General features: G+C 40.7%; 1 protein-coding gene across 1 annotated transcript in view; it reads right to left on the reverse strand.

Moving 5' to 3' along the window:
• Positions 1–14,590, reverse strand: part of tnrc6c2 (trinucleotide repeat containing adaptor 6C2) — a 38,143-nt gene that overhangs the window by 11,134 nt on the left and 12,419 nt on the right. Inside the window, exons 10-16 of the mRNA XM_061728809.1 lie at positions 13,104–13,223; positions 12,895–12,978; positions 10,890–11,172; positions 8,886–9,050; positions 7,086–7,277; positions 5,283–5,432; positions 1,528–1,758 (exon numbers count right to left, since the gene is read on the reverse strand). Coding sequence (XP_061584793.1) covers positions 1,528–1,758; positions 5,283–5,432; positions 7,086–7,277; positions 8,886–9,050; positions 10,890–11,172; positions 12,895–12,978; positions 13,104–13,223 — 1,225 coding nt within the window. The remainder of the gene's footprint in view (positions 1–1,527; positions 1,759–5,282; positions 5,433–7,085; positions 7,278–8,885; positions 9,051–10,889; positions 11,173–12,894; positions 12,979–13,103; positions 13,224–14,590) is intronic.

The raw sequence follows: 14,590 nt of genomic DNA on the forward strand, positions 1-14,590 counted from the left end.
GAATGTAGAACCTATAGAGTTCCCTGGGGAACAGAACTAAAAGATCATCCCATTCTTTGTAATTAATTAAATTAATTTTTTTAATCGCCTGACAGCACTAGTACATACCTTTCAAGTTTTGTCACAGAGCCTATAACACCCAGAATCAGACATGGAATGGGACTAGAACCTGACCCATGTTGCACATTTTGTGCCCGGGAACGCTGGGCTCATTTATAAATCTGGTATGGGAACGACCAGGAATCACTTAGTTTTGGGGAAAGGTTATAAAGATTATATCGGACTTAACGGGGCTACAGTTTCCGGTGGACCCATTTATGCACCTTTTGAATGATTCTTTTTAAAGATTCTAAACTACATCTTACTGGAAAAGACCCGGAAGGTCTGGCGGCAGCCAAAAAGATCATCGTACAACGATGGAATCCACCTCATGATATTTCAAAAACTCATTGGCTGAGAAGCTTTTTGGATATCTCGTATCTGGAACTTTCTTCTGCAAGAATTAATCAAGCGCAACAAGGAACAACAGCACTGTGGACGAACTTGATAACGGAGCTGAAAAACCTACTGAATGTGTCATTTGATGGATCAAGGTGTGATTTATATCTGAACGATGGAGGAGGGATTGAAGATGTTGATAATTATTGTTATCAACATCAACGAAAACATTATTGGTTTTATATATACCGTATTTTCTGGACTATAAGCCGCATCCGCTCTATTTAAAAAAAAAAAAAGATATTTAGCCGCAGATATTTATGTTGTTAGATATTTACTACATGTACAGAAGGATTTTGAACTGTAAATGATGTACATGTTTGTACCTAAATAGATCTTTCCTAACAGTGTCTTTTAACACGGCAGCAACTTTGCTGATTAAAACGGGACAGAACCAAGAGAAAATAACCAGTATTTATTTATCTATTTATCTGTTTGAAATCTGCTTCTACCTACTTCTATCTGCTAAAGAAGAAGTAGCGTATTCTTCTTTGCATTTATTTTGTCTTAATTTTTATTCTAATTCCGGTTAGAGCGCCCTGCGGTGGAAGAAAAATCCACAGAATAGCTGCACCTTTGTATAAGCCGCATGGTTGAAAACCTATGAAAAAAGTAGCGGCTTATAGTCCAGAAAATACGGTATATATATTTTGTGAAAAGCAATAAAAAAATGTAATGATAAAAGAGTTTGAGAGAATCTAGAGGAATCTCTGCGGGGGACCAGACCTCTCAGCAACATTTGATGCGCGGTGACATGAACAGCAGGATCTTTCTCTTCTGGGATCCAGGTTTTAGGTCGTTTCACTTAAACATCTAGATTAAACTCTAGAAAACGTTTCCTCCACAAGCTGATTTGATTTACTCACTTTCAAAACGGAAGATTTGAGGTTTGAAGCCGACGAGGCAGCTGCTTCTGCAGAAAACTCCTCCGACTGAACCTGAGAGGAGCCGTTCACACCTCGGAGACGCGTGTGATGCGTCTGCTCTTCACTGGTTTAACAGGAGTTTCCAGTAACTCTGTTCACTCACCGGAGGAGTAGTTGCCGCTCCAGCCCTGGCCCAGGCCCAGGGAGTTCCCGCCCAGGGAGTTCCCGCCCCAGGTGGAGGAGTGCTTGGCGTTGGTGAGGCCTGGGGGGGGCCGCGAGGGGGCCGCGCTGCTGCGGGGCCCCTGGGGAACCTTCCACAGCTCGTGGGACAGAGAGGGCTGGCTCTGAGGGAGGGGGCCCTGGGACCAGCTGGACTTCAGCTCCTGCAGCTTACCTGTACAGGAAGAGAGGAGACAAAACCGTTTAAACACGTCTGAATGAATGAATGAATGAATGAATGAATGAATGAATGAATGAATTAATGAATTAATTCATGAATTAATGAATTAATGAATTAATTCATGAATTAATGAATGAATGAGTTTTATTTTTGTGTCATGTCCGAAGACCCATCCCTTACAGGATTATAAGACACCGGGAGCTACAAAATAAATAAAATAATAATAAATAAATAATAATAATAATAATAATAATAAATAATAATAAATAATATTTATAATAAAATAAATAATAAAAATAATAAATAAAATAAAAAATACTTAAATAAAAATAATTAAAAAAAAATAAATAAAAAAAATTCTTTTTCCCCAACAAAAACAAATGGATATTTTAACATATACAGGACTGTCTCAGAAAATTCTTTTTCAGTTCTTTATTTTCTGTATTGCAATTAAAAAAACTAAAATGTCATACATTCTGGATTCATTACAAATCAACTGAAATATTACAAGCCTTTTATTATTTTAATATTGCTGATTATGGTTTACAGTTTAAGATTAAGATTCCCAGAATATTCAAATTTTTTGAGATAGGATATTTGAGTTTTCTTAAGCTGTAAGCCATGATCAGCAATATTAAAATAATAAAAGGCTTGCAATATTTCAGTTGATTTGTAATGAATCCAGAATGTATGACATTTTTGTTTTTGTAATTGCATTACAGAAAATCACAATATTCTAATTTTCTGAGACAGTCCTGTATATGTTACTTTTCTTCGTTTATCCCACGCTTTCTCCAAATAGTCAGCAAGTGCAAATACCGTAGATGACCATTTAGTAGCCCGGGCGTTTAATATGCTAAATCCACTTGGACCCCAGGCGTTTATAAGAACCAGGCGGGTATTTGCACCTGGCTACAATTTATTTTTGCAATGAGCAGCACCAGACCATTACTTACAAAGAACATATGAGATCACCATAGTACCACTGGAACTAAAATTGTACACACTGTACACAACACAACACCTCACGAAGAGCTCCCAATCACAAATCGTGAGGTCGCAAGAAAATCAAGCGTGTTTGAAATCCTGGTCTCTCCTCGTGAAGGAATCACAGTTGAAGCAGCTGCGACCCGATTTGACTCATCCTTTCACAGAGAGCATGCACAATCTCTGATGTTACGTCAACAACTATTATTTGTAGTTTAAGTTTTGCAAATTCACATTACAAATCATGTTTTAATAGCAGAAAAAAGAGCGCATTTCCACGTAGGCTATGGTGCGGGTCGCCGCGTACCCTGCACCGTAGGCTCTGCGTTGGTGTAACGCGGAACCATAAATCAGCCTTCAGTGTGTGCGCTGTCTGCTGAACTCTTTTTTCTCTTCTCACTTTGCTGGGACGCCGGGTTCCTCCACCGAGACACAACTTTTGCGGTACGCGTTCTTTGTTGTGTCTAAAAATGATTCGCAGTGCACACACCCAATCAGAAACGGTACAGATATTTTGGGATTTTAATAGCCTATATAAAAAAATACAATTAAAAATAATAAAGAATCCCCTCGCCGCTTCACTCCGCTCACATGCTCTGATATACAAAGACAGTTTGTCTGTGTAACGGCGACACACAGAGCTGATCAGAGCAGTATGAACAATACTGTACACAATACAATGCAAATACAGTGTTATTACCAGGTTATTACCGGTAGTCGCTCGGGCGTTTAATTGAACCGGCGTTTATTATGCCAAATGGGCTCGGACCCCGGCGGCTATTAGAGCACAGGCGCGTATTTGCGCGCGGGCGACTATTTGGTCATCTACGGTACTTTATAATCAAAAATCCATTTGAGCCTCTCCGCATCACTTACCCACATCAAATCCAAATTCTTACACCTATTAAATAATTTCTGATGCAACTCATGATACAGAGGACAATTAAATACAAAATGGAACTCATTTTCAATATCATTAATGTCACAGTAAGGACAAATCCGCTCCTCTTCTGGGACCCCCCGATAACGTCCCGTCTCAAGGTGCAGAGGCAACGATTCCACAACAGATTTGGGCACATTGTGATCGTTGTCTTTTAGATAACGAAGCACAAATATACTTTTCACAGCTACAACAACTTTTTATCATACTAAATATTCTTAATTTTCGTTTATACAATATGTCCTGTGACTATTTGATCTGATATACGTTAAACAAGGCTTCTTTAGCCGAAGAGACATTCACAACGCTCACATTCTGAAATACATGCAATGCGCCAATCCTCATAAATAAATATATCCTCTACTTCACTTGCCCATGCACCTTTTATTGTAACATCCCATTTTAATATTTTCTTGGCAATTTTATTCTCTGGCATCTTCACTATTCTGTTCCATAAAGCTAACATAGCACCTTTCCAACGCACCTCACGAGAATTTTGCGCCCTATTGCCCTATTCTGAATGTTTAACAGATCTCCAGAAACACTTTGAACAACTCTTTTTTTTGAGTATTTTCAGTTTGGAAAACAATTTAACTGAATCAAACCAGAAAAAAACCACAAGTGCAGTCTCATGTTTCAGTTTCACGCCTAGAAAACACAGTAAGACTCGTGTCACACAACCCTCCGTCTTGATTTTCAAAATGTATGTACAATTACAACCAAACAAAACAGAGTAATTATTCTTTCTGCTTGTTAAACAGGAAGAGTTTCACTTACATATCCTGCATTTAGTGTTGCAGAGTTTTAATCCAGTAAATTGTTTGGAGAATATATATATATATATATATATATATATATATATATATATATATATATATATATAAAAATCTCAAAAACTAAAGTATGAATTAATTCCAGATACATTTCCTGGGGTTTGAGAGACTTCTGTGTTAATTCTTTTCCATCAACAGTTTCGGGGGATCTAACTGTGGGATTTCTGTATTTAGAAAAATATGTGTGAAATTAAAAAACAATTTACGGGGTGGTAAAATTGGGAAAAAAATCGAGGATAAAAATATTTTTAAAAACCCAACAACAAACAAACAAACAAAAAAAAAACAATTTACATTTTTTTGTAGTTATTTGCAGTTTTTAGCAATTTATTTACTTAGTATGGACTTGTAACATACAGATTATTAAAGATTGGGTTGTATAGGTTGTTTTGATACATAGCAAATAAAAATATGTAAAAAAGAAATATGCTTAGGTAGGTTGTTCTATGGTAGGTCATGAAGGGTCAAAAGACAGTAAATTTTCTGTCAACGTCTACTGATTTTTCTGAGGGAGGGAAAGAAAACGCTCTTAAAACACACACTGATCTTTGAGCAGCTGGGCGAGGCTTCTCTTTGTGGGTTTGATCAAATGAGACACGGATGTGACTGAGCCAGATGTTCTGGTGAAGGTGGAGGGTAAAGAGAGCTGGAGGAGGTTCATGGTGGGGAGAGGTCACACCAGGGGTCAGAGGTTACTAAAGGGGGGGTAGTCCATGTTAGGGGTCAACGTCTGCCCTCGTCTTCCCTCCTTCACTCACCTCCGTTTCTGTCCCGCAGCAGGTAGCGGTTGACGTCGTGGATGTTGGTGTTGATGGTGGGACCGCTGGGGACGCTGCCAGGGGTCATGTTGGGGTCGTTCTCGGGGTCGATGTTCTGGAGGCCCTTCCATGGCACGCCGGGGCAGAACTCTGCAGGATTCAAACACGCTGATTCAGGAGGGTTGACGTCACGTTGAAACCTTCAAAATACTCCGAAATGCCGAACTAAACAGTATATACTCTAAAAGTATACTTAAGTTCGGCACACTTTCGAGTAAATACCAGCAGTATGCATTAATTCGGACGTACTACTCAGAGCGCGCACGGCACTTCCTGCCGTTGGGAGGGGGAGTTGTTACCATGGTAACGACTCCTGTCACAGCAGCAGTAGCAGCTGTTACCATGGTAACAGCAGCAGTAGCAGCACCGCTCCGCTCTTTCCCGTTTATCCTCGCCCAAACAAGATGGCATTTCTCCTGCGCTGTGTGGTTTTATTATTTGCAAAAACATCTACCCACACAATAATGTGATAAATGATGAACTCATCTGGTTAATATCTTATGGAAACCAAAGTGAAATCACACCTAATTCCTCACATTTGAATTGTAGCGTGATGATGCTGCTGCTGCAGCTTTGCACGGTACCGCTAACGTTATCCTAAGTATCTTTCTAAAAGACCGACAACGAGAATCCTTTCGGCAATGCCTGTGTTTTTAAACTACATGTGCCCGTGTTTTTTTTAATTATTACTGAAGTTGTTTTTTCTACACGTTACTGGAGTCACCACTACTGCACTTTATTTGCTGAAACAGTTTGCACTCTCATTTTAATCTTTATTTTTGATTGCTGTTATTTGTGGACGTATTTCTTTCCTTCCTTCCTTCCTTCCTTCCTTCCTTCCTTCCTTCCTTCCTTCCTTCCTTCCTTCCTTCCTTCCTTCCTTCCTTCCTTCCTTCCTTCCTTCCTTCCTTCCTTCCTTCCTTCCTTCCTTCCTTCCTTCCTTCCTTCCTTCCTTCCTTCCTTCCTTCTTTCCTCCCTTCTTTCTTTCCTTTTTTCTCCTTTCCTTCCTTACTCCCTTCTTTTTTCCCTTCCTTCCTTACTCCCTTCTTTTTTCCCTTCCTTCCTTCCTTCCTTACTCATTTCCTTCTTTCTTTTTTCCCTTCCTTCCTTCCTTCTTTCTTCCTTCTTTTTTCCCTTCCTTCCTTCTTTCTTCCTTCTTTTCTCCCTTCCTTCCTTCTTTCTTTCATTTTTTCTCCCTTCCTTCCTTCTTTCTTTCATTTTTTCTCCCTTCCTTCCTTCCTTCCTTCCTTCCTTCCTTCCTTCCTTCCTTCCTTCCTTCCTTCCTTCCTTCCTTCCTTCCTTCCTTCCTTCCTTCCTTCCTTCCTTCCTTCCTTCCTTCCTTCCTTCCTTCCTCCCTCCCTCCCTCGACCCGAAGACAGCACAAGGGTTAAATAAAGGTGAAATAAAAATAAAAATAAAAAGAATCTGCGTATCACTTAGCAACCAAACACGGCTGCATTGCATTGTGGGAAGTTTCTGCTTAGCTAGTGTCAATCAATCCATACTAATACATTTCTCCAGAATGAGTATGGATAGCACATACTATTGAGTACGTACTAATGTTTCAGACGCACTAAAACATCTCACATACTGTTTTTGCTACTCATTAGGGTGGAAGTGTGGGATTTAGGACGCAGCTTCTGATCTGGCAGTCCCAGGTTTCCATGGTGACGGTTCTGAGCATGGAGGAAGCAGCTCTGTGTAAAGGGTAATGGTTTCCATGGCGATGTGACTGGTCCTCACCTGGGGGCCAGTTGATGTTGGTCCCGTTGCTGAGCTTCTCGTTGGGGCTCTTGGCTTGGCCCCAGCTGTCGGGAGGCACCAGTGTGTTGGCGGGGGGCTCGTTGTTGGACATGAGGCCGTACGGGCTGTACGAGTCCTCCAGCTGGGGGGGCTTCCCCGACGACACCAGGGAAGAGGCAGCAGATATGGCACCTGGAGGAAACACGGACAGAACGGTGTCACCGTGCAGCCGACGGACACCAACGTACCGCAGCAGGAAATAAACACTCAAACTAAGAGAGGCAGGAGGGACATACTGTAGACTCTGGCTCGCTCTGATCAGACATGTGGGGACGAAAGCTCGGGTTTGAGTCGTATACGGGACATAAGACAAGCATGTAGTACTCCGTTTGTAATAACATGCACTTTAGCAGTTGGAAACTGGTCTGCGGGGGAGGGTGACAGTCTGCAGAGACGAGGTGTGAAACACCACAAAAGGACCAACGGAGGGTGTGAAAGATGGAAGCCACCGTCGGAGTTTCACAACGACTCGGAGGCCGGAGGTGTGAAACCTCTAACACGACTTTAACGGGCCGGATCAAGAGGACGGTGCTGTCTGGTACTCCTTTTCCACCAAACCGGTTCCAGGGCTGGTTCTGGTTCACAACTTGTTTAACTTGGGAACCAGCTGAGAACCGGTTTCTTTTTCCATAGCACCGGTGCTAAGGGGAGCTACGTTATTACGTCACTGCAAACGTCAGTTACGTTGCTGCGTTTGCGTGAAAGTTGAAGCAACAACAACAACTAATGGCGCTTTTCCACTAGCACCTACTCAGCCCGACTCGGTTTGGTTCTTTCCCACCAGGGGTCTAACATGACGAGTAGATACTTTTCTGTAACTATTCTTTCGAGGTTCTAAGCAGCTGAGTCGGCTGTATCTGACATCATCACACTACAGGCCACCGATTGGTCGGGGGGTTGGAGTCAGACGTCTGAGTCAGGATGTGACATCAGAGAAAGAGACTCTGACGGATTCTTGTTCATTTTATTCCGCCAGCAACGGCAGCAAAAGTCTGTTTCATGATCCAACTCTGAGGTGCAGATGTTCATAAACCTGGTGCTGAGGAGAGAATTAAAAAGGGATCTAGACGGAGATAAGGAACGACCAGATCTACCAGGAGCTCTGTCTCTTCATAGCTGCTCACGGTACCAACGCACTTTTCAGCAGCGCAGAGACAAACTAAAAACGTTAAAAAGCGTCGCCGCTTGAAGTTTCTCTCTCTCTCATTTTTTAACTTGATATTAAACACAACCCACAGACCCAGCAGCACATCTATCATCTCCTCCAGGTTCTACATCTTTAGTGTTGTTGTCTTCTTAGTTTAGATCACACAATCAAATACGTCACAGCAGCTTCTCTCCAACCTCCTACTTCTGATCTGAGTATTGAAAAGAAAACGAGGGTAAGGCGAGTCGAGGATGAGTAGGTACTAGTGGAAAAGCGCCATAAAAGACAGGTTGTCTCCTCCTCAGACCCATGATGCTTTGCTGCATCCAGATTAAATCCTATTTGAAAATGTCTCCGTCTCCCAGTCTTGCTGTTGCCGTTGGTCTAAATAAACCCCCCCCTCCCTCCGCTTACGTAAGCGCTTCTTTCCTCTAGTCCAGCAAAAAGTTGGTACTACCTTGGAACCGGTTCTTCTGACCCGGAGCCGGTTCTTTGTCAGTGGAAACAAAAAGCTTGGTTCCAAACTCAGCTCTGGAACCGGTTTGGTGGAAAAGGGGTCATTTATCTCGGACCGGCTCAGGTCGGCGACCTACCGTGCTTATTGAGGTTATTCTCCAGGTTTGCAGAGTTTCCAGAGAGGTTGTCCATGGAGTTGGTGTGTGTCCACTGGGACAGGCGAGACTGGGGCTGGGGCGGCTCCTTCAGGGACAGACCGCCCACCTCCATGCAGTTTACATTCATGTTTGGATTCAGTCCGGCTGCACACACACAACACAAAACACACAACACACAGCTTAGCATCGTCACAAGCAGAAACAGACATGAACTCAACAGCTTTTCTTTTAATTGCACTAATTATGGGTTAAATATTACGGTAATAACCATGATTCCTGTCATTTAGACCCCGTTATCCCATAAAAGACCACTGGAAAAGGAAACTAACTCCAAATTTGAGTCTTTTAGATGCATATTTTGTTATTATATTTACTTGCATAAACACTGAATTTGGAGACGGCGTGATGCAAGCGGGTTGTTGTCTCACAGCGTGCGCGGATGCGGTGGTGAAACGTCACGTTGCACCAGTGAGAAGCAACAAATGTGATGTGCAAATACAGCCCTGCTGTGGGAATGTATAGTGATATTTGCTCTAAATCGACTTCCACCAGTGGAAAAACCTATACGACACGCTCAGACGGCCGAACCGAGAGATAGTTTGTGACTTCCCTAAAAAAAAGACAATATTTGAGGAAATGTCCCTTTACTTTCATACAGAAGTGATTAAGAAGTAGAAGAGATTCCCTTTTCTTAATATTTTGCTTTAGTTTATCACGACTGACTCAAGCATGACAACGTGCAATTAAGTCTTTACTTTAATGAGCTTGAAGGAAAGATTTTCTACACAAACCAGCTTTCTAGAAAGTTACTGAACAGAATGTAAATAACTGGAAAACCATGAAAACTGAAAAAATATTAGTTATTGAAACAACTACAATAATTCAAGATTTTTTTTAAACCCTGTTTTAGTAGTCTCTTTAAATCGTTACCACCCTCAGCAACATGTATTGGTTGTTTTTATTTTTTCAATTTAAGATCGTAATCAAATCGAAATCGTGATTTTATTTAAAAAAAAATCATGATATATGTTTGATATTTGAAATTAAGCAGCGTTATAATCCCACTTCTCACGTCTAAGTTACTGAACAGAATGTAAATAAAAATGAAAAAACTGGCAAAACATGAAAACTGACAAAACGCCAGTTATTGAAACAACTACCGGTACAATCATTCAAGATTTTTGTTTTCTGGCCCCATTTCTGCATCGAGGACGACGTTACACTCCTTTCCTAGTTTTTAATAACATGTTGGACGGCTCTAAACCCAATTTAGTAGTCTCTTTAAATCATTATCACCCTCAGCAACATGTATTGTCTGTTTTTATTTTTTCAATTTAAGATCGTGACAAATTGAAATTGCAATTTTATTTAAAAAAAAAATTGTGATATTATATTTTTGATATTTGATATCAAGCAGTGTTATGTTTTAATATAATTCCACTTCTCACTAAGTTACTGAACAGAATGTAAATAAAAATGAACAAACTGGCAAAACATGAAAATTACACAAAAAAAAAAAAAAAAATCAGTTATGAATCTGATAACTATAATCATTCAAAAATATTTTTCTGGCCCCATTTCTGCATCGACGACGACAGTTCACTATAATCCTTTTTTTTTTTTAAATAATTTTTAAAAATGTCGGACAGTTTAAAACCCAGTTTTAGTAGTCTCTTAAAATCATTACCACCCTCAGCAATATTTATTGTCTGTTTTTATTTTGTCAATTTAAGATTGTGACAAAATCGATTTTATTTTAACAAAATCGTGATACGATATTTTTGCCATATCGCAAAAATATCGTATTCGGTCAAGCTGATGAAGAAAAATGTAAGTAACTGTAAATGTAAGCAGCGTTATGTTTTATTATAATCCCACATCCCATGAAACGGAGGACATGACTCTAGCTGATGTTTTTAGAGCCGAACGTTCCCCCCCTGAACGAGTGTGATGCTAACGGCCCGGTTACTCCCGGTAACTCACAGAGAGAGTAGGTGCTGTAGGCGTTGGGCGGGGACGGCGGCTCTTTGGTGTGCAGTGAGTCGGAGAGGCCGGGGACCTGGTGCGGGCCGGAGAACGGGTCCAGGCTTGATTTCCCGGAGCCGTGGCCGCCGGCGTGGCCGCCGGGGGGGTGCAGGCCGGCCGAGGATGAGGAGGAGGAGGAAGAGTGGGAGGGGAGCTGCTGCTGCTTCATCAGCAGCGCCTGGTACAGCTGACGCTGGTGCTGCTGGATCTGCTGCTGCATGTTGGTGATTGTACGTGCAACCTGGGGGGGAGAACAGGCCGTTGGAATAGAGGGTTTGCATTGATGTCACTTCCACACTGGACCACGACCCCTTAGTGGCAAAACATCAGCAAAAACAGCTGCAACTAGTGGAGAAGACGGGATAACAGACGATTATCGGCTTAAATTAAAGTCAGTTGGACTTGACAGTGACCCGTACAGTTACCAAGAACCAGTGGTTCATGGACATTAATATTTGGTACAGTTACCAAGAACCAGTGGTCCATGGACATTAATATTTGGTACAGTTACCAAGAACCAGTGGTCCATGGACATTAATATTTGGTACAGTTACCCCAAGAACCAGTGGTCCATGGACATTAATATTTGGTACAGTTACCAAGAACCAGTGGTCCATGGACATTAATATTTGGCCACGAATCCAGTTTCCTGATATTTATATGTACTTAATTTCTACGCCGGGGAAATACACAAAGCAAAGCTTGAAGGCTTACAAAAGTCTTGACGCTTGGTCCGACTTCAAGGCAGGATTTGTTGTAGAAATTAAAGTGATGAGGACACTGAACTTTATGATTTGACCGTTTAACGTTAACTACCCAAAAATCCAACATTACCTGATACAAAATGGGAACCGCAAATCCACGTTTCGGTGCCTGGAATCCAGTTGTTTCTGTGAATTGCAGCGATCTGTTTGTCTCTTTTAAGCTTATTTTTCGGATGTCTGTAAAACAATAACTCAGATTTCTTGCTAAATCTATGAGTACAGTCGATCGCACAACAGCTCTTTCCCATTTTAGATGTTTTCCAGTGTCAAACTGAAAGTTTACGCTGCCACTCGGTCTTTCTGCCACTCAGAGTAACCAGCTGTGAAGTCGCATCTGTGACGTTATGTGCATTCCCTCTATTAACCATCAGGACACATTCTATGAATTGCAGTTCTATGCTGATGCACCAAAAATGAGGTGTTCAAACTGCGTTTTTAAGAACAAAGGACTCTTAAAATTAAAAAATTAAATACCCTAAATACTTGTTCCAGTTCTTACTGCACCGACTTGCACTTTTAACTTACTCTGCACTGTACGCACTACTGTTTAATTTTTTGTAAACTTTTATATTTTTAAACTTTACATTTTTTTAACTGTCACTATTTATACTCTATGAGATTATGTTAAATCAGGTAACCTATTAGAACACTAGGATCTGATACGATGCTGATTAATGTTTTTAATGTGTGTTTGTAATGAGATTATGGTAACTAAGTAACCTATTAGAACGCTAGGATCTGATATGATGTTGATTGTTATTTTATACCTTTCTCTTTATTTAAACTGCACTTGCTGTTTGCCGTATTATTGATGTAAAGCACTTTGAGCTACAATTCTTGTATGAAATGTGCTATACAAATAAAGTTTTATTATTATTATTATTATTAAAAACACAAAAAAAAGAGACGAGAGTAAAAGAAAATAAGAACTGAAAGATCTTGTTTTTACCAAGTTTATCTTGTGCCAGACATCTACTTTCACACTCAAGACCTTCAAATAAAATTAAAAAAAGTAATTGAGAAGCTGTTAACCACATCAGAGATGCAGATAAGGAAACGTTCGTGCAACGCCGTTCGTGACTTTGCACGTTCTGGCTTTGATGTAATTGAGTGAGAAAACAAAAAGGAAAAACGGGAAGTTGTGTCACGGCGTTTCTGAGACGGGACTCGGACCCCGTCCCAGCCGCCTGTTGACTCACTTGTTGCTCTTGTTGCCTAATGGGGCCGGAAACGTTGCGCTGCGCCTGCATCATCTGCTGCTGGATTTGTAAACGCTGGTACGCCTGAGGAAGGGGAACAGAAACACAGAAAATCACAACCTCAGTCTTCATTTTTACGCTGCAAACATCAGCTGTGCTGCAAACGCAGCAGGAGAAGAAGAAGAAGAGGAGGAGAAAGAGGTTCTCACCATTTGCAGTTGCTGAAGTTGGTACAACAGGGTCATTTGTTGAGGGTTTATTGGTGAGGTTAAAAGTGCAGGGTTAAGACCAATGTTTTTTGCTGCAAACTGCAAGAGCTGTGCTTGGACCTGGTGGGAAACGGGAAAGGGATGAGAGAAACGATCCTCACAAATCACAACAGCTGAAGTGTTCCTCTTCAGTCGACAAAAATGGTTGAATTCAGTACTGGAGTTGAGGGGGGATGAGGGGTGATGGCACCCCCCCTGAAATAAAAAGGGTCAAAATCATCCCCCCTTTCCATCTCTTATGTCTTTTCATCAATGAATGTGGTTTTACTGCTATTTCAACATTTAGTCATCACCAGAAAAATAACTTATTTGACAATTTTCACCTGTTTCAAGTAAATTTTCACTTGAAATAAGTAGGAAAATCTGCCAAATCTGGCAGATTTTTCTACTTATTTTAAGTGAAAATCTACTTGAAACAGGTGAAAATTGCTGTTTTTTCCAGTGATGACTCTTGTTTTAAGTGTAATGAGATTTTTTTTTACTAAATTGAGACATTTTAACTAGAAATAAGACAAATATTCTTGTTAAGATTGTGAGTTTTTGCAGTGATCCATTTTACTTATCCTGTGAAGGACAGAGTCATATTGATAAGTTCAGAAAAGTGTTTTTTATTGTTGTGTTTTGATGTATTTGATGTAAGCCCAGTGGATATTTAAAGCTTACAGAAGGCTGCATTTAACTGCTGCTATGTCATTCCTGCAGTATTTCTGCAGGTGTTTTGGTCACTGCTATTATTTGTAATATATTATATTATTTGTAATCAGCACAAATTATCTGTTCCCATATGATAAAATCCACCACCCCCCCTGATTATTTTTACAACTCCAGTACTGGTTGAATTGCCCCTTTGTCAAGCACGCCCCCGTTGCTAGGTCACCAAAACTGTCATCTCTCCGTCCACATCACATTTTACATCACGTTATTTCTAATTAATGCACCAAAGAAAATAAACAGCAACTAGATATAAATAAAAAGGAACACTTCGGGTACCGTTGAGTTTAAAAAGCTGAGGTTTTCGGCGAAACTGAGATCTTGTGATTAGTTTAGCTGATAGCACGGTGGGAGAGTTGAACTGCGAGTGTTTATGTATCCAAAACAGACATTTTTCATAATTTATCGTTGGTTTTGGTATGAAATCTATTCCTGAGGTTCTCTCTTTTACCAGTGCCCCAAGCACACACCGCTAACCATTTTAAGATAAATAAATAAAAGGCTTTCGTGGTCGTAGCTATGGGTTGTAAATCGCTGCCAAGCCGACTTTGTTTTGGCAGTTTTGGGATAAAAACATGCTGCGCCCTCACCGCACTAAAAATGTTCCTTTCTACTAATACAAAGTTTAAAAAAATAATCCAGTGATTTAAATCTGGCAAGTAAAAATTAGTCTTTTTCCACTGATGTGAGAGAGAGAGACGGCTGTTTGGTCCAAC

The sequence above is a fragment of the Cololabis saira genome, chromosome 1, assembly GCF_033807715.1.
Source record: "Cololabis saira isolate AMF1-May2022 chromosome 1, fColSai1.1, whole genome shotgun sequence".
In the NCBI taxonomy this organism is placed as follows: Eukaryota; Metazoa; Chordata; class Actinopteri; order Beloniformes; family Belonidae; genus Cololabis; species Cololabis saira.